Source organism: Anolis sagrei, chromosome 3, assembly GCF_037176765.1.
Source record: "Anolis sagrei isolate rAnoSag1 chromosome 3, rAnoSag1.mat, whole genome shotgun sequence".
NCBI classification, from domain to species: Eukaryota; Metazoa; Chordata; class Lepidosauria; order Squamata; family Dactyloidae; genus Anolis; species Anolis sagrei.
In genome coordinates, this window is record NC_090023.1 from 27,772,200 (window position 1) to 27,790,512 (window position 18,313).

The window sequence follows — 18,313 nt, forward strand, 5'->3', positions numbered from 1 at the left end:
AATAGTTCAGGATAGACTACAAAGATTGTAATTACGTTTTTTTCAAGTTGAGTCTTTGCTGCAGTTTTTTGAAATAGTGATTTATTGAAAATTCCACCAGGCCCGCAGCGAATCGTCACATGCTGAGATCTCTATCCCAGTATGGAGCTGGAGCCTTTGAATATTTTGATGAAAAATCAAAGTATGATTGGAAGAGAAAGGCAAGTATATTTTAATATTATTTTCTGTGGCCACAGAGAAGAACAGTTGCTCCTTTAAAGAATAATTAGCCCTTAAGTTTAAACGCATTCTAGCTTGCTTATGGAAAGGGATAGAAGTAAAAGATCCTTACTAATTCATCCCTTCTCCCCTTTTTCCATGCAGAAAATAAACATTTATAGTCAGTGTGTGGTTCTTATGTATGTTTATGCCCTAATTAGCAAGGGATAAAAAAGGAGCAAATATTAATTTTCTATTTTCATCTCTACCTCCAGGTAATGCAGCAACAAAACAGGAGGTGGTCCCCAGAATGCAGTGCCATTTCGATTAAATGGCAACAATTCGACACAGATGCACCTGAACTGATGTATGCTCCTGCTCAGATACAGACTCTGTTTGAAAGTGAGCGTCTTCTTGTCTATGGATTTATCTCTAATTGCACCCAGGTAATTAGCAATGCAAATAAAATTGTCCTCTCTTCAAACCCAAGGAGTTGTGTAGAGTCAGTAGTTTCATGCAGTGCTTTATTCATGTGAGCATGTGCTGAGGATGCTGACAGTTCTACTGAGGAAAGTTGTTCTTTGGCAGCTGACATGCCTTCGATGTTGATTGAGATTGTTGTTATGGTTGGTCCTGAAAAGGTCCATTGGTTGTTTTGCTTGCTTGCTTGCTTGCATGCTGGTTGCTTCTGTGGCGAGAGAATCAGCCGTCTACGAAGACATTGCCCAGGGGACACCCGGATGTCTTGCAATCCTGTGAAGAGGCTTCTCTCATGTCCCCCTGGGAGTCTCTCTGGACCGTGCTCTTACCTACAAGAAGCACTGCCTGAACATCAAGTAAAAAGTGGGTGCTAGAAACAATATCATACGAAAGCTGACTGGCACAACCTGGGGATCACAACCAGATACAGTGAAGACATCTGCCCTTGCACTGTGCTACTCTGCTGCTGAGTATGCATGCCCAGTGTGGAACACATCTCACCACACTAAAACAGTGGATGTGGCTCTTAATGAGACATGCCGCATTATCACGGGGTGTCTGCGCCCACCACTGGAGAAATTACACTGCTTAGCCGGTATTGCACCACCTGACATCCACCGGGAAGTAGCAGCCAATAGTGAAAGGACCAAGGCGGAGACATCTCCAGCCCACCCCCTCTTTGGGTATCAGCCAACACGTCAACGACTTATATCTAGACATAGTTTTCTAAGATCTACAGAGACACTCGCTGGAACACCTCAGCAAGTGAGAGTCCAAAAGTGGCAGGCTCAAACCCAGAACCTCAACCAATGGCTAATACCAAATGAGAGACTCCCCTGGGCACACAGAGGACTTGGAAGGCGCTGAACAGACTGCGCTCTGGCACCACGAGATGCAGAGCCAACCTTCAGAAATGGGGCTACAAAGTGGAATCCTCGACATGCGAGTGCTGAGAGGAGCAAACCACTGACCACCTGCTGCAATGCAACCTGAGCCCAGCCACATGCACAATGGAGGACCTCCTTGCAGCAACACCGGAAGCACTCCAAGTTGCCAGACACTGGTCAAAGGACATTTAATCAACTACCAAACTCACAAATTTTGTATTTTGTCTGTTTGTTTGCTTTGTTCTGTTAGAAATGTAATATAATTGACTGGTTGCCTTGACACGACAAATAAATACTGAGGAAAGCATGATAAATCCCTTTTTGGAGATGAAACAAGAGATAGTGTCAGAATGCAAATAAGGACAAATAAGAGTAGTGTTGTGCTAAGGATGCAACTGGATTCACACTCAAAGGATCCTCAAAAGTGAAAGGAAATTCCAAAGTTGAGCAATATATATTATAAGAACATGGAATTTGAAAAGCGTTGAATCAAGAGAAGCTAGACATAGTAAAATGAGGAATGGGATGTATTGTTGGGCGAATGGGCTTATTAACAAAAGACTCTCCTCATAAATGCACAGCAGAGTAACTTATAAGCAGCAGCGTGATCCAGCACCAGTAGCCCAAAATGATAAAAAGAACAAAAACACACAGACCAATGTTATCTCTTGCATAGGAGCCTTTTTAATATCAAAATAATATGGTTGTACTATTTATAAGAACAAGGTTTCCATGACACAAATAAAGTCCAACCTTCACATTGGAGCTTCACACACGAGGACTTCTCATACCAAGGCTTACCTCACAGACTAAGGCCTACCTCACACTGTGAGGACACAGACTGAGATCTATCTCACACTGTGAGGCCTTCTCTCACAGACTAAGGCCTATCTCACACTGTGAGGACTTCTCACAGACTGGGATCTATCTCACACTGTGAGGCCTTCTCTCACAGACTAAGGCCTACCTCACACTGTGAGGACTTCTCACAGACTGAGATCTTTCTCTTTCTGAGGTAAACTGACACAGAGGCCTATTAAGCTACAGGCACACCTGCTTATATAGAACTGCAGCTTTGGAGGAGTCATTGCATACATTTAACCCTTTTAGTGTTTAACTCAAACTTTTAAATATTTCTGACATGTATGAACATTGTAATACTCATGGTGAGCAAGCCAAAGTGGATAGGAATGGGACATTTTGAGTTTTACTCAGGAAAAGTTAAGAAATTGAGTAGCATTAATAATGAGGAAAGGTGGAGCAAAAGCAGTCAAAGAAGACAATGTAAAATCTGATCAAATCAAGTCAATAACACTTCAGGGGAAAGCCATTAATATAACCCTATCCAAATTTCTGCACATTTGATGCTCTCTATTCCATCAGGCAAGTCACTGATAAAAATGTTGAATAGCGCTGGATTTGGGACAGAGTGCTCTGGCACCCCATTAGTCCCCTCTCTCCAGGATGAAGAGGAGCCATTGTTGAGCACCTTTAGATGAACTGATAACTGGGGTCCTGGCTCCAAATGACGTGTCCTGAGCTTGGTGTTGCGGTCATGAAAAACTTGGCAATAGTAAAAGGTTTCTGAGTGCCACACATTTACACAAGTCTGATATCAGCAACACATAGTGTTTACAGTGGACTTTGCAGAAAATTCTTCAGCTATAATCCACAAAAAAGGAAAACCAATCTGTTTAGCAAGCTGATTTATTTCGGCTGTGGTAGCACAGCAGGTTAAACTGCTAGCTGTAGAAAAACTTGCCGACTGGAAGGTAGGCAATTCAAAGCCGTGTGTTGGTGTGAGCTTCCACTGTTAGCCCTATCTTCCAACCTAGCAGTTCGAAAACATATAATATGAGTAGAGCAATAGGTACCGCCTCAGTAGAAAGGTAAAAGACGCTCATACAGCCATGCCAGCAACACAACCAAGAGGGTCACGAGACATCAGGCTCCTCGGCATGGAAAAATCAAACCCAAGCATCTCCCAATAGCCAGAGTTGAGCATTGCCTCCAGACGCCAGAGATGGGTAGAGAAACCTTTGCCTTTTTTGTGTATTGTATGTCATTGTTCACTGTATAAAAGGCATTGAATGTTTGCCTATATATGTGCATACTGTAATCCGCTCTGAGTCCTCTCAGGGAGATAGAGCAGAATATAAACAAAATGCATTATTATTATTATTATTATTATTATTATTATTATTGGGTTGTTGTAGGTTTTTTCGGGCTATATGGCCATGTTCTAGAGGCATTGTCTCCTGACGTTTCGCCTGCATCTATGACAAGCATCCTCAGAGGTAGTGAGGTCTATTGGAACTAGGAAAGTGGGTTTTTATATTTGTGGAATTACCAGGGTGGGACAAAGGACTCTTGTCTGTTGGAGCTAGATGTCAATGTTTCAACTGACCACCTTGATTAGCATTTGATGGCCTGGCAGTGCCTGGGGCAATCTTTTGTTGAGAGGTGATTAGATGTGCCTGATTTTTTTCCCCCCTCTGTTGTTTTGCTGTTGTAATTTTATTCCACGGATATATAAACCCACTTTCCTAGTTCCAATAGACCTCACTACCTCTGAGGATGCTTGCCATAGATGCAGACGAAACGTCAGGAGAAAATGCTTCTAGAACAGGGCCATATAGCCCGAAAAAACCTACAACAACCCAGTGATTCTGGCCATGAAAGCCTTCGACATTATTATCATCATCATCATCATCATCATCATCATCAGTACATGTTTGGTTTTTATGCCTATTTTATATACTTATATACCTGGGGTCATGTAAAAAATTATCAGGTGGAAATGGGTCACAAATGGAAACAGTTTAAGGAGCCCTGGACTAGTCCACATTGTACTAGCTTGTTTACAAGATCATCATGGGGGACCTTGACAAAGGCCTTACTAAAATCAAAATATACTATTCCCATAGCATTCCCTTCATTTACTAAACTTGTAAAAAAAGAGAAATTCCAAACTTGAAAAAAAAGAGGGAGAAATTCCAGTCTGGCATGGCTTGTTTATGATAAACTATTTTTGTGAAATGGATTTGACAATATACTGTCCAATTTAACAACTGTCAAGTTGATAGGAGTGAAGGGTGGTAGAAAAATACCTTTTGTAAACAACACGTAGACAGAAGACCTAGAAAGTGTAGAGAAATAGAATTGGTGAATTAATTGTATTGTTTTGCTCTTTCTCTCAGGCTACATTACATGCCCTCTTGGATAGCATAGAACTACAGACAATGGTGTCTACAACTGAATTGCAGAAGACAACAGGAACTGTGAGTCAGGCCACGACTGCTCAGTCAATACAATCGGATCAGGCTTTTCACATAAACAGAATACAAACACAAGACATCTAGAGCAGTGCTTCTCAACCTGGGGATCGGGACCCCTGGGGGGGGGGTCACAAGGAGAGTATCAGAGGGATTGCCAAAGACAACCAGAAAACAGTATTTTTTTTTGTTCGTCATTGGAGTTCTGTGTGGGAAGTTTGACCCAATTGTATTCTTGGTGGGGTTCAGAATTCCCTTTGATTGTAGGTGAACTATAAATCCCAGCAACTACAACTCCCAAATTTCAAGGTCTATTTTCGAAAAAGAAAAAGGACAAGCGGAGAGATCTTCAGCCTTCTCTGCCAAAGGGGTTCCTAAGACCATCAGAAATATATGTTTTCTGATGGTCTGTGGCAATCCCTCTGAAACCCCCTCACAACCTCCCCAGGAGTCCTGACCCCCAGTTTGAGAAGCGCTGATCTAGAACCAAAGGCTAGATCCTGAATATGGTATTATTATTATTATTATTATTATTATTATTATTATTATTATTGATCAGGCTTTATTTTCTCCCCCCCCCCCCCCAATTAGATTCTTCACAAACTTGCAGCAAGAGCCTTCATTAGGGATTATGAAGAAGGGATTCTTCATGAGGATGAAGCAGAAAATGAGGTACGTTACCATAGAAAGCTTAAAGCAAAACATGAAAGAAGTAACTTGCATTGCTCAATACTTTAGGTTCATCTTATTTATTTATTTATTTATTTATTTATTTATTTCTGCTATTTAGTATCAATGTGAATTCATTCATTCAGTTCTTACCCTTTGGGAGTAGTAGAAAACTTACCCTGTATTGCCAAAGGCTTTCACAGCCGAATGTTGTGTGGTTTTCGGACTGTATGGCCGTATTCTAGCAGCATTTTCTCCAGACATTTTGCCTGCATCCGTGGCTGGCATCTTCAGAGGGTCTGATGGTAGCCAATTAAGTAGAGTATATATATATATATGTGGAATGTCAGGGTGGGAGAGAGAACCATTGTCTGTTTGGGTGCAATTAACAAGCTTGATTTGCATGTCTTGAGTTGTTATTTTTTATCGTGTCAGGAGCAACTTGAGAAACTGCAAGTCGCTTCTGATGTTAGAGAATTGGCCGTCTGCAAGGACGTTGCCCAGGGGACGCCCAGATGATTTGATGTTTTTATCATCCTTGTGGGAGGCTTCTCGCATGTCCCCGCATGAAGAGCTGGAGCTGATAGAGGGAGCACATCCGCCTCTCCCCGGATTTGAACCTGCGACCTGTCGGTCTTCAGTCCTGCTGGCACAGGGGTTTAACCCACTGCGCCACCGGGGGCTCTATGTCTTGAGTGAGAGCCAACCATTAGCATGTGAATAACCATGAAGATAGCAGTCAATTAGTGAGGGCATCTGCATAGAAGTAGCTTGCCCTTCGTTCCCTTAGAATTGTTTAGTGCTTGGAGATGTCCTGTGTCTGGGTGGTGTTCACTAGCCCCTGAGTTCTTACTGCTCAGAGACGTCCTGTGTCTGAGTGGTGTTCATTAGTAACTGTTTTGATTCTAGTGTTTTTCAATACTGTTAGCCAAATTTTGTTCATTTTCATGGTTTATTATTTATTTGTTTATTTACGTACTTCATTTATATCCCACCTTTCTCTACCCCAAAGGGGAATCTGAGCGGCTTTACAAATTAGGCAGAAATTTGATGCCAAAACATAAACATGCAATACAATAAACATTTGCATTAAAACCACGAAATTTAAAACAAACTTTATTCCATTCTCTTAAAATTGTCCATGTATTTGTGGATTTCCATGGCTTCTCTGTTTTGTTTGACATAGTGGTCCAGAATTTCTGTGTTCTCAAACAATATTCTGTGCCCAGCTTGGTTCATCATGTGTTCTGCTATTGCTGATTTTTCTGCCTAACTTACTCTGTAGACTTGCACGGTTATTGGCTCGGGTCCTGCCTGTCTTTGTGACCACATCCCCCCATGAACCATCACGGGCCAGGGAGGCTCTCCTCTCGGTCTCACCACCGTCACAAGTGAAGTTGGTGGAAACGAGGGAGAGGGCCTCCTCGGTGGTGGCCCCACGGCTTTGGAACACCCTCTCCAGGGAGATTAGGCAGGCCCCCACACTGTCTTCCTTTCATAGGGATTTGAAGACATGGCTTTTCAAACAAGCTTTTGAGAATGCTTAGTCCCTAGTTGTTCTTATGTAGTAGTCGCACATCCTTGCACTTTACTCAATGCCCTCTCTCCATTGTTGCAGCTTGCACTTCTTCCATTCCTATTGTCGAAGGCTTTCATGGCCGGAATCACTGGGTTGTTGTAGGGTTTTTCGGGCTGTGTGGCCATGGTCTAGAGGCATTCTCTCCTGATGTTTCGCCTCATTTCCTCTGAGGATGCTTGCTATAGATGCAGGCGAAACGTCAGGAGGGAATGCCTCTAGACCATGGCCATACAGCCCGAAAAAACCTACAACAATCTATTCCTATTGTTTACAACATGGCCATGTTTACCACCACTGGTCAATGATCTCAGTTTTATTGAGTCTGAGTTGATGTTTCTATATGTATATGTGTTTTATTTTATTATATTTTATATTGTGCTTCATTTTTATGATTGTTTTTAGGCACTTTGCGTCATCTGAGTCCCTTCAGGGAGATGGTGGTGGGATATAAGAATAAAGTTATCGTTGTTATTGTTGTTTGTCAGACAAAAAGTGCTACTGGTTTAAATAATTGCTGTGACACATGGAAAGACCATAAAAAAATAATATATTGTTCTTCTATCTATTTGAAAATATGGGATTCTTGAGATGATTGAAATCCTAGACAAATTAAGAGAATACCACATTTGCCTTCCGCATTTGCTGGTGTTAGGGGCACAAAACCCCAGCGAAAGAAGAAAAAATGTGATTTTTTAAAAACCTGAATTTCTAGGTCTGCCAGTGTGATTCTGTGGTTAAGTTGAGGAAAACCTAGATTTGCACTGGAGGACTTACAAATAGCACCTTAAAATTGCTCTCTCTAGGAATCTCTAGGTCCTCCAGCACAACTCCATGGACAACTTCCAGCAGAGATTGATTATAGAGTCATTCTTGAGGACCTGGATATTCCCTGACAGAACATATTAAGCAAATCCTTAAACACATCTGTATGATCCAGCTAATGTGTATCATTGGGGCGGGGGGAACACAAGAGCTGAAATTTTCCCAGGTGGGGAAAGCAGGACATGGTTCCAACGGGTGATGAGCTCACCTACCATCTTTTTTCCTTATTTAGATGAAGAAACAGGAGTTGAAATCCTTGATCATTAAGCTCAGCGTGGAGAACTCCATTGTGACCCAGTTTACAAGTTTTGTTGCAATTGAAAAAAGGGTAAGGAACTCTGGATGAAAAGAAGATCAGTGTTTTTGTTGATGTGTCCATATTATGGTCCAGGTTTAGCCATTATTTGAGTTGACATTCTTCTGTGTATCATGGAAACAAGCCCTCCCCTCTGTGACCAAGATAGAATTCAGTTGTAGTAGTTTGTTAATGCTTAGGCCATAGTCCGTAAACATACAAAATAAATAAATGCAATCTAAAAGTGCAATGGTGTACAAGTTCCATCTATATAAATAAAAATGTAATGTTCGTTTGTGGGATTAACAGAACTTAAAAACCACTGGGGGAATTGCCACCAAATTTGGACCCAAGACACCTAACAACCCAATGTATGTCCTTCACTCAAAAAATTGATTTTATCATTTGGGAGTTGTAGTTGCTGGGATTTATAGTTCACCTACAATCAAAGAGCATTCTGAACCCCACCAACGATAGAATTGAACCAAACTTGGCACGCAGAGCTTCCATGACCAACAGAAAATACTGGAAGGATTTGGTGGGCATTGACCTTGAGTTTTGGAGTTGTAGTTCACCTACATCCAGAGAGCACGGTGCACACAGTGATGGATATGGACCAAACTTGGCACAAATATTCAATATACCCAATATACCCACATATGAACACTGCTGGAATTTGGGGGAAATAGACCTTGACATTTGGGAATTGCAGTTGATGGGATTTATAGTTCACCTACAATCAAAGAGCATTCTGAACTCCACCAACAATTGAATTGAACCAAACTTGGCACACAGTTCTCCCATGATCAAATACCGGAAGGGTTTGGTGGGCAGTGTCCTTTGGTTTTGGAATTGTAGTTCACCTACATCCAGGGAGCACTGAGGACTCAAACAATGATGGATCTGGACCAAACTCTTCACGAATACTCAATATGCCCAAATGTGAAAACTGGTGGAGTTTGGGAAAAATAGAATCTTGACATTTGGGAGTTGTAGTTGCTGGGGTTTATAGTTCACCTACAATCACAGAGCATTCTGAACCCCACCAACAATAGAATTGGGCCAAACTTCCCACACAGAACCCCCATGTGGGCCACAGCAACACGTGGCAGGGAACGGCTAGTGTAAAATAAATGGCATATTATAAGTCTTGCATATTAAAAAGTTCAATGCAGTTAAAATACAATACACCGAAAACACATTAAATATAAACGACAACGCTATAATAAAGGTAAAGGTTTCCCCTTGACGTTAAGTCAAGTCGTGTCCGACACTGGGGGGTGCTGCTCATCTCCATTTCTAACCTGAAGAGCCGGCATTGTCTGTAGACACCTCCAAGGTCATGTGGCCAGTGCTGTTACCTTCCCGCAGAAGCGGTACCTATTGGTCTACTCACATTTGTATGTTTACGAACTGCTAGGTTGGCAGAAGCTGGGGATAACAATGGGAGCTCACCCCGCCCCTCAAATTCGAACCACCAACCTTCTGGTCAGCAAGTTCTGCAGCTTAGCGGCTTAACCCTCTGTGCTATCATGGCCCAATGTTAGAATTAGTTTTTTAAGAAATAGATTAGATAAGACTCAGGGCCAAAAGAGAAACCTTTTGAGTTATCATAGAGTCCTTAGTAGACCAGAGATAAAAATATTTTCTGGAAAAAATAGAATGTAAATGAGTTATAATAGATCCCAAGAATCCGGTTTTGATTCAGAATATAATGAACAAGAGAGCAAAAAAATGGGCTAAGCCCTCAATATCTGGGACCTCACTAGTAAACAGATGGAAGGGCAAAGAGGTATTAGAAGATGTGCCATCAATCATAGCTGTAAGTATGGTGTGGAGACAAAGGGCTGTAAAAGAGTACCTAAGTTTTGGGAATGTGAACTTTTGTGGGGTTAAATGGGACACTTCTTGCCATTGTGTTTGAGGAGTTGTTCACAGAATATCTTGAAGCACATGCCTCCAATTTGACATCTTTCAAATGAAGAGATGGTTAATTCTTCTTTCAGATGAACTTCTGTTGTCTTGAAGCTAACGATTAAATTGTACCATTTTTATAATTTAGTTCTGTTGTACTTTTACATTCAGGATGAGAAAGAAGACCAAATCACTGACTCTTTGGATGTTTTAGAACTCATCTCCAAGGAGGATGTAGACATCTTGCCATACATGCAGTATGAAGAACCTAAAGTAAATATATATAATCTGAATTTGTTTATGTATTTACCGTATATACTCGAGTATCAGCTGACCCGAATATAAGCCGAGGCACCTACTTTTACGACAAAAAAATGGGAAATGGATTGACTTGAATATAAGACGAGGGTGGGAAATGCAGGAGCTACTGGTAAATTTCAAAATAAAAATAAATACCAATACAGTTATATTAATTTAGGCATCAGTAGGTTAAGTGTTTTTGAATATTTACAAAAAACTTTAATTCAAGATAAGACTGTCCAACTCTGATTAAACCATTATTCTAACCTTCTTCAATGTAAATATGCTTACATGTCCTCCAATAATAATAGAGTAAAATAATAATAATAATAGAATAAAATAATGGAATGTAATAACAGTAATAATAGAATAAAATAATAAATGTAATAATAACAATACAGTAAAATAATAAATGTAACAAATGGGGCGGGTTATGTGTGCCCATCTCCATTTCTAAGCCAAGGAGCCGGTGTTGTTTGTAGACACCTCCAAGGTCATGTGGCTGGCATGAGTACATGGAATGCCGTTACCTTCCCGCAGCGGCAGTACCTATTGATCTACTCACATTTGCGTGTTCTCGAACTGCTCGGTTGGCAGAAGCTGGGGCCAACAGCAGGAGCTCACCTTGCTCCCTGGAATCAAACTGCCGATTTTTTGGTCAGCAAGTTCAGCAGCTCAGCCGTTTAACCTGCTGTGCCACCAGGGGCTCCTTTGATAGTATTTCGGATTATTATTTTGCCTTCCCTGAATTAATTTAACATATCTCGCATATGGGGCTTTATGGCCATTTTTGGGCAAATTTGTGGGCAAATTTGTGAGTGAGCTGTGACTCGTATTGCATTTTATCATAACCAAAAGTGCCTTCCTGTTTGGGGGGAAAGGTCTCTAAAATGTGGTGAATTTCTTTTCCCCAGCCTGAGAAAACATAAGGAACTTTTCAGTTAAAAACAAACATCATTTTGAAGGAACATCTTGGACCTGGAAAAGTTCCCTCTCCCAGTGCTAAAATCCCCCTACTTTGATAAAATGTTCGGCATTCTTTGTGTCTTGAAAATCATACAGGCCTATAGCTTTCAGGATTAGAAAATAAAAGTAGAGGAAAATGGAAGGCAGGCGTGGAAAGGAAGTAGAGAGAAAGCAGATGAGCAAAAAAATAAATGCAGATCCATTTAAAAGACTGGGACAAAGAAGTGATGCAGTCCTCCTATTGGCAAGAATTGAATCCCTCTATAATGATAGGCAAATCTTATTAGATTTGGATTGGAGCCAGTCAAGAGTTACTACAAGGGTTGAATGAAAAGTAATGCCTCCACCTTCGTAACTCCTCAACAGATGGCAGTACTGGTATGAGGCAGGTACCGGCTTGTTCAGTAGACTCTCCTCTACAGTTTCATTTTGGCAGGAAGCCTTAGCATTGAACGGTTGTGTTGTTAAAGTGCAAAGTATGGAACCCTGCGCAGACGCTTAATCAGTGCGACTTAAGCAATGTGTAGTCATTGAATTCTTGACAGCAGAAGGTGTCACCCCAAAGGATATTCATTAGAGAATGAAAGCTGTTTATGGTGATTGTGTTGATGTGAGTACTGTGCATCATTGGGCGAGTAAGTTTAAAGATGTTGAGGTGGGAACATCAGACTTGCGTGACAAACAAAAAGTTGGACGTCCTGTGACAGCAACCACTGAGTTTCACAAGCAAAAGGTTGACAGATTGATTCAGGACAATCATCGTATCTCTCAGAGAGAAATTTCAAGCGTAATCATCATTTCACAAGAATGTGTGGGTCACATTATTGCTTTGCTTGGCTATCGGAAGATCTGTGCACGATGGGTTGCGGAAATAAGAATGTCGACTTCTTCCGTGATGGCTTCAGAAAACTTGTTCATCCTTGGCAGAAACGTATCCAATTGTCTGGCAATTATCTGGAAAAGTGAATCGTGGTAGTTAAAGAGCACATTCTGTAATTTGTTGTTTGGGCTTGGTCTCATGTAAGCTGCCCCAAGTTGGGGAGATGGTGGCGGGGTATAAATAAAGATTATTATTATTATTATTATTATTATTATTATTATTATTTCTGCATTTGATTTATTAAAATATTCCCATCCAAACCCAAGTAATGAAAGTGGAGGCATTACTTTTCATTCAACCCTTGTATCATGTAGCCAAATATGCACAGTTGGAATTCTTCAGGGGAGCATTAAAGGAGTAGTGTAGCTTAATTACTTTCTTATTTTCCTTCTTAAAATATTTCGAAAGATCTCACATGAGTGAACAAATAGTGAAACGTTAGTTTATTATTTGATGTTTTATTGGTTTTCTCTAGGAGGCGGAGGAGGTTCTCCGAAAGGCATGCTTCTTGAAAGCTGATAGAATGGAGTCTTGGGAAAATGACGTGAGTATGGAAGATCTAACACAATCACAACCAAGTTATTGCTGTATTTTATTGTTTGGGATCCCGTGGTTCGTAGAAACTTATTGAAATATTTATATGCTTTTGACATTAACAGTAGGCGTTTCTTTAAACTAAGGGTTTATTTACATGGGGCTCAAAACGTGGAGCTGGGTCGGAGTGGCAATACTCCAGACTGGCCTGACCTATTGCTACCATGTCCATCACCTTCCCACTATGGTAACAAGATAGGAGTCCCAACTATCCAGTTGGGTGAGTCTCAGTTCAGCCTTGTTATCCTTCAGGGAAGCTTCAGAGCATTTCCCAACTTTTTAAAATATAGAATAAAATCAGGTATACCAATTTTACCCCACTTTGGGAACTATGTCCTTGGATGTTGTCTGAACACCCAGAAGCAACTTCTGGTTCAATTCAGGGTTTGTGGCCTGTATAGTTGGGCCCAAATACTGACTCAGGGACAATAGCCTTGTGGTTATTTGTACCTCATCTCACTCTGCTTCATTGTAATCCTCACATCTCTTGCCAATGTACGCCTTCCTGTCATTTCTCCCTAGCTCTCTTCCTGCCATAGTCTCTGTACCAAGGGCAGTGTAATTAAGAATAGGGCCACTTCCATCTGTCCAAGAGCAGGTATGGGCAAACTTTGGCCCTCCAGGTGTTTTGGACTTCACCTCCCACAATTCCTAACAGCCAGCAGAATATAATGAGCAGGAGAGCAAATAACGGGGCAAGTCCTCAATTTCTGGGACCCCACCAATGAACAGATGGAAGGCCAAAGGGATATTAGAAGATGTGCCATCAGTCATAGCTGTAAGTATGGTATGGAGACAAAAGGCTGTAAAAAATTGCCATACATGCAGTATGAAGAACCTAAAGTAAATATAATCTGAATTTGTTTGTTTGTTTATGTATGTATGTATGTATGTATGTATGTATTTATTTATTTATTTATTGTGGTTTGCTTGTATGAAATGAAGAAACCAACTGTGGCTACAATTTAACTGTAGATATTAATTTAATTGTCTGGTTTTGTTTACACTGATAAGGTAAAGGCTTTCCCTTGACATTAAGTCCAGTTGTGTCTGACTCTGGGGGTTGGTGTTCATCTCCATTTCTAAGCCAAAGAGCCGGCGTTGTCTGTAGACACCTCCAAGGTCATGTGGCCAGCATGACTTCATGGAATGCCGTTACCTTCCCGCAGAGGCTACTCACATTTGCATGTTCACAAATTGCTAGGTTGGCAGAAGCTGGGGCTGACAGCAGGAGCTCACCTTGCTCTCTGGTTTCGAACTGCCAATCTTTCAGCTAGCAAGTTCAGCAGCTCAGCTGTTTAACCTGCCGTGCCACCGGGAGCTCCTCTGATAGAATATTCTTTGTGTCTCGAAAATCATACAAACATATAGCTTTCAGGATTAGAAAAGAAGAGTAGAGGAAAATGGAAGGAAGGTGTTGAAAGAAAGTATAGAGATAGGAGATGAGCAAAACAATAAATGCAGATCCATTTAAAAGACTGGGACAAAGAAGTGATGCAGTCCTCCTATTGGCAAGAATTGTACCCCTCTTTAATGGCAGGCATTAGATTTGGATTGGAGCCTGTCTAGAATTACTATCATGTAGCCAAATATGCACAGTTGGAATTCTTCGGGACAACATTAGTGTAGCTTAATTACTTTCTTATTTTCCTTCTTAAAATATGTCGAAAAATCTCACATGAGTGAACAAATAGTGAACTGTTGATTTATTTCTTGATGTTTTATTGGTTGTCTCCAAAAGATGGAGGAGGCTCTCGGAAAGGAACACTTCATGGATTTTGGAATGAAGTATTGGGGAGATGCCGTGAGTAAATAAATATATAAACAAACAAATTCAGATTATAGAACTAGTCCAAGATGCTACAGTGGAAAACACACAGTTGGCTTCATAAAACTATGTGGACCAATTCATGCCAATGGCAAATGTTGAGTGCCCCCACCCTGTTTCCCTTAAAATAAGACATACCCATAGCAGGATTTCTAAGCATTTGCACAATATAAGCCATATCCTGAAAATAAGATATAGGATCATAAGAGTTGGAAGAGTCCTCGTGGGTCATCCAGTCCAACCCCTTGCCAAGAAACAGGACAATCGCATTCAAAGCACCTCCAACAGATAGCCATCCAGCCTCTGTTTAAAAGCCTCCATAGAAAGAGCCTCTACCACACTTCGGGGCAGAGAGTTCCACTGCTGAACAGCTCTCACAGTCAGAAAGTTCTTCCTAAATGTTCAGGTGGAATCTCCTTTCCTGTAGTTTGAAGCCATTGCTCTGCATCCTAATCTTCAGGGCAGCAGAATACAAACTTGCTCCCTCCTCCCTATGACTTCTCCTCACATACTTATCCATGGGTATCACGTCTCCTCTCAGTGTTCTCTTCTGCAGGCTAAACATGCCCAGCTTTTAAAGCCACTTCTCATAGGGCTTTTTTCCCAGACCCTTGATTATTTTAGTTGCCCTTCTCTGGACACATTCCAGCTTGTCAATATCTCCCTTCAATTGTGGTGCCCAGAACTGGACACAGTATTCCAGGTGTGGTCTGACCAAGGTAGAATAGAGGGGGAGCATGACTTCCCTGGATCTAGACACTAGACTCCTATTGATGCAAGCCAAAATCCCATTGGTCTTTTTAGCTGCAGCATCACATTGTTGGCTCATGTTTAACTTGTTGTCCACAAGGACTCCAAGATCTTTTTCACATGTACTACTGTCTAGCCAGCACTCGTCCATTCTCTATCAAGTCCTGGTCATTCTGTGCGTGCTGCAAGCTGAGACATAGAGGGAGGCATCAAAAGTGAAAGTATCCTCAGTGAAGTGAAGAGCAGGACGCTCTGCTTTAGGTATTGTGTGTCCTCCGGAGGAAGAAGTAAAGCTGTGGCTGACGTTTTACTCAGCACCATGGGTCTCTCTCCCCTAGCACCAACCAGCAACAATGCCTTTCTAAAATAACCCGGGCACCGCCGGGTCCCCAAGCTAGTATTTAATAAAAATAAGACATCCCCTGAAAATAAGCCATAGTGTGTCTTCTTGAGGAAAAATAAACATAATACACTGACTTATTTTCAGGGAAACACGGTAACTCACCTTCCCCCAAGAAGAGGACTTTCTTTTGAACCCATCCATGTTGGGTCAAAATACAAGAAAAGCCATCCTGAATCAGACTAAACAAGAAAAGCCAACCTGAATCAAACCAAGTCCTGTTTTCCATTCATAAAGTGGCCAAATAGTTGCCAGTAAGGAGTCCACAAGCAGGACACGAAGGGAACAAGATGAAGTTTATTTACTTTGCTTATATACCGCTGTATCTCAAGCCCGAAGGCGACTCACAGCGGTTCACAAACAGTAAAAACAGTAGAAACAGCAGTGGTTCCATACAACATATAACAATTGACTTAACACATTATCCATAAATTACCAATAAGCAATTACAATGCACAATTATTACAAAAAACAACCGTACCCAATCTTCTCATCATCCAAGCATAATCCAGGTTCGTCGTCCATTGTTCCATTCCTATGTTCCATTACCAGATTGCACTAAATTACTCAAACGCCTGCACAAACATCCAGGTCTTCACCTTTTTGCGGAATACCATTAGAGATGGTGCTAGTCTAATGTCCGCAGGAAGGGCGTTCCACAGCCGAGGAGCCACCACCGAGAAGGCCCTATCTCTCGTCCCCGCCAGCCGAGCTTGAGAAGCAGGCGGGATCGAGAGCAGGGTCTCCCCAGAAGATCTCAAAGTCCTGGTGGGTTCATAGGCAGAGATGCGGTCAGATAGGTAGCTTAGGCCGGAACCGTGTAGGGCTTTAAAGGCCAACACCAGCACTTTGAATTCAGCCCGGTAGCAGATCGGTAGCCAGTGGAGTTGGCACAACAGGGGGGTTGTATGCTCCCTGCGCTCTGCTCCTGTTAAAATCATGGCTGCCGAGCGTTGGACTAGTTGGAGCTTCCGAGCTGTCTTCAAAGGCAACCCCACGTAGAGAGCGTTGCAATAGTCGAAATGGTATGTAACCAGAGCGTGGACAAGCTTAGGCCTATTTTTAAAAAACAAGGTTGGAAACATTGACCAAAATCCCAAGAAAGTCTCTCTTGCTCACACACACATGCACACACACACACAGAAACTAGACGCAGTGCAGATATCTGACAGATATTATGATTTCTTTGGGGCTACAGCAGTGTTTCTCAACTTGGGGGTCGGGACCCCTGGGGGGGGTCGTGAGAGGGTGTCAGAGGGGTCGCTAAAGACTATATTTTCTGTTGGTCATGGGGGTTTTGTGTGGGAAGTTTGGCCCAATTCTGTTGTTGGTGGGGTTCAGAATGCTCTTTGACTGTATGTGAACTGTAAATCCCAGCAACTACAACTCCTAAATGTCAAAGTCTATTTCCCCCAAAGTCCACCAGTGTTCACATTTAGGCATATTGCGTATTCATGTCAAGTTTGGTCCAGATCCATCATTGTTTGTCCACAGTACTCTCTGAATGTAGGTGAACTAGAACTCCAAAACTCAAGGTCAATGGCCTCCAAGCCCTTCCAGTAATTTTGTTGGTCATGGGAATTCTGTGTGCCAACATTTAGTTCAATTTCATCGTTGGTTGAGTTCAGAAGGCTCTTTGATTGTAGGTTGACTATAAATCCCAGCAAGAACAACTCCCAAATGACAAAATCACACACACACACACCCAGCCCCAGCAGTATTAAAATGTGGACGTTAAGGGGCCGTGACATTAGGAAGGTTGAGAAACAGTGGGCTACAGCTTTCTTCCTGTATTTTTCTTTGTTTCTTACCCACTTACATTCCACTTAGCTCTTCAGAAATCACAAAAACAATTGTGTGGCTTCTTCTGACTGCAGAGTTGAACCTTTTCCTTCTGTTTTCCAGTCTGCTGTGGGTACATTTGATGGGTCATACTTGCCACAGAGTGGGGCTGATGTTCTGAGCTCTTTCAACCTACTTTCTGATGAGTCCTCACTAGTAGGTCAGATGTTGCCACCTCAGGATCTTCAAGCAGCTGGTTCTCAGGTATGAAGCCTTCCATCTGCAACTGCCAAGCCAGACAGGAGACATCCTCCACCCTTTCCCTTCTTCAGCATAAGAATATAAGAACTGTCCTGACCATGGTCATTTCATGGCATGCACCCCATTTTACCTTTCTGACCATCTGTAGGAATCCAATAGGCAGGGCATGAGGGCCATAGTATCCTCCTGCCATCTATACCCCATTAACTGCTTTTGGAAACTAGGGCAATGCAGTATTCAAACTTTGTGCAATTTGACCTCGGAATGAATTCATACCATGGACTTTGGATGGTGTGTTTTTAACTTCAAATCCGTTTTAACTCTATTCAGTATGTTGCAATTTTTAAAGTTTTAGGTGATTGTGGTTGAGGCACGATGTATGTGCTACTTTAAGCTGCCTTGAGTCCCAATGTATGGGGTAGAGAAGGGGTGA

The 18,313-nt window shown here is 41.8% G+C and overlaps 1 protein-coding gene across 2 annotated transcripts in view; it reads left to right on the forward strand.

Moving 5' to 3' along the window:
- PARP4 (poly(ADP-ribose) polymerase family member 4) overlaps positions 1–18,313 on the forward strand; it is a 65,898-nt gene that overhangs the window by 43,176 nt on the left and 4,409 nt on the right. Inside the window, exons 25-33 of one of the 2 annotated variants that reach the window (XM_067466559.1) lie at positions 101–200; positions 474–644; positions 4,766–4,846; positions 5,432–5,512; positions 8,143–8,238; positions 10,291–10,392; positions 12,741–12,809; positions 14,601–14,663; positions 17,743–17,883. In XM_067466559.1, coding sequence (XP_067322660.1) covers positions 101–200; positions 474–644; positions 4,766–4,846; positions 5,432–5,512; positions 8,143–8,238; positions 10,291–10,392; positions 12,741–12,809; positions 14,601–14,663; positions 17,743–17,883 — 904 coding nt within the window. The remainder of the gene's footprint in view (positions 1–100; positions 201–473; positions 645–4,765; positions 4,847–5,431; positions 5,513–8,142; positions 8,239–10,290; positions 10,393–12,740; positions 12,810–14,600; positions 14,664–17,742; positions 17,884–18,313) is intronic. The other variant, XM_067466560.1, reaches the window with a different exon arrangement.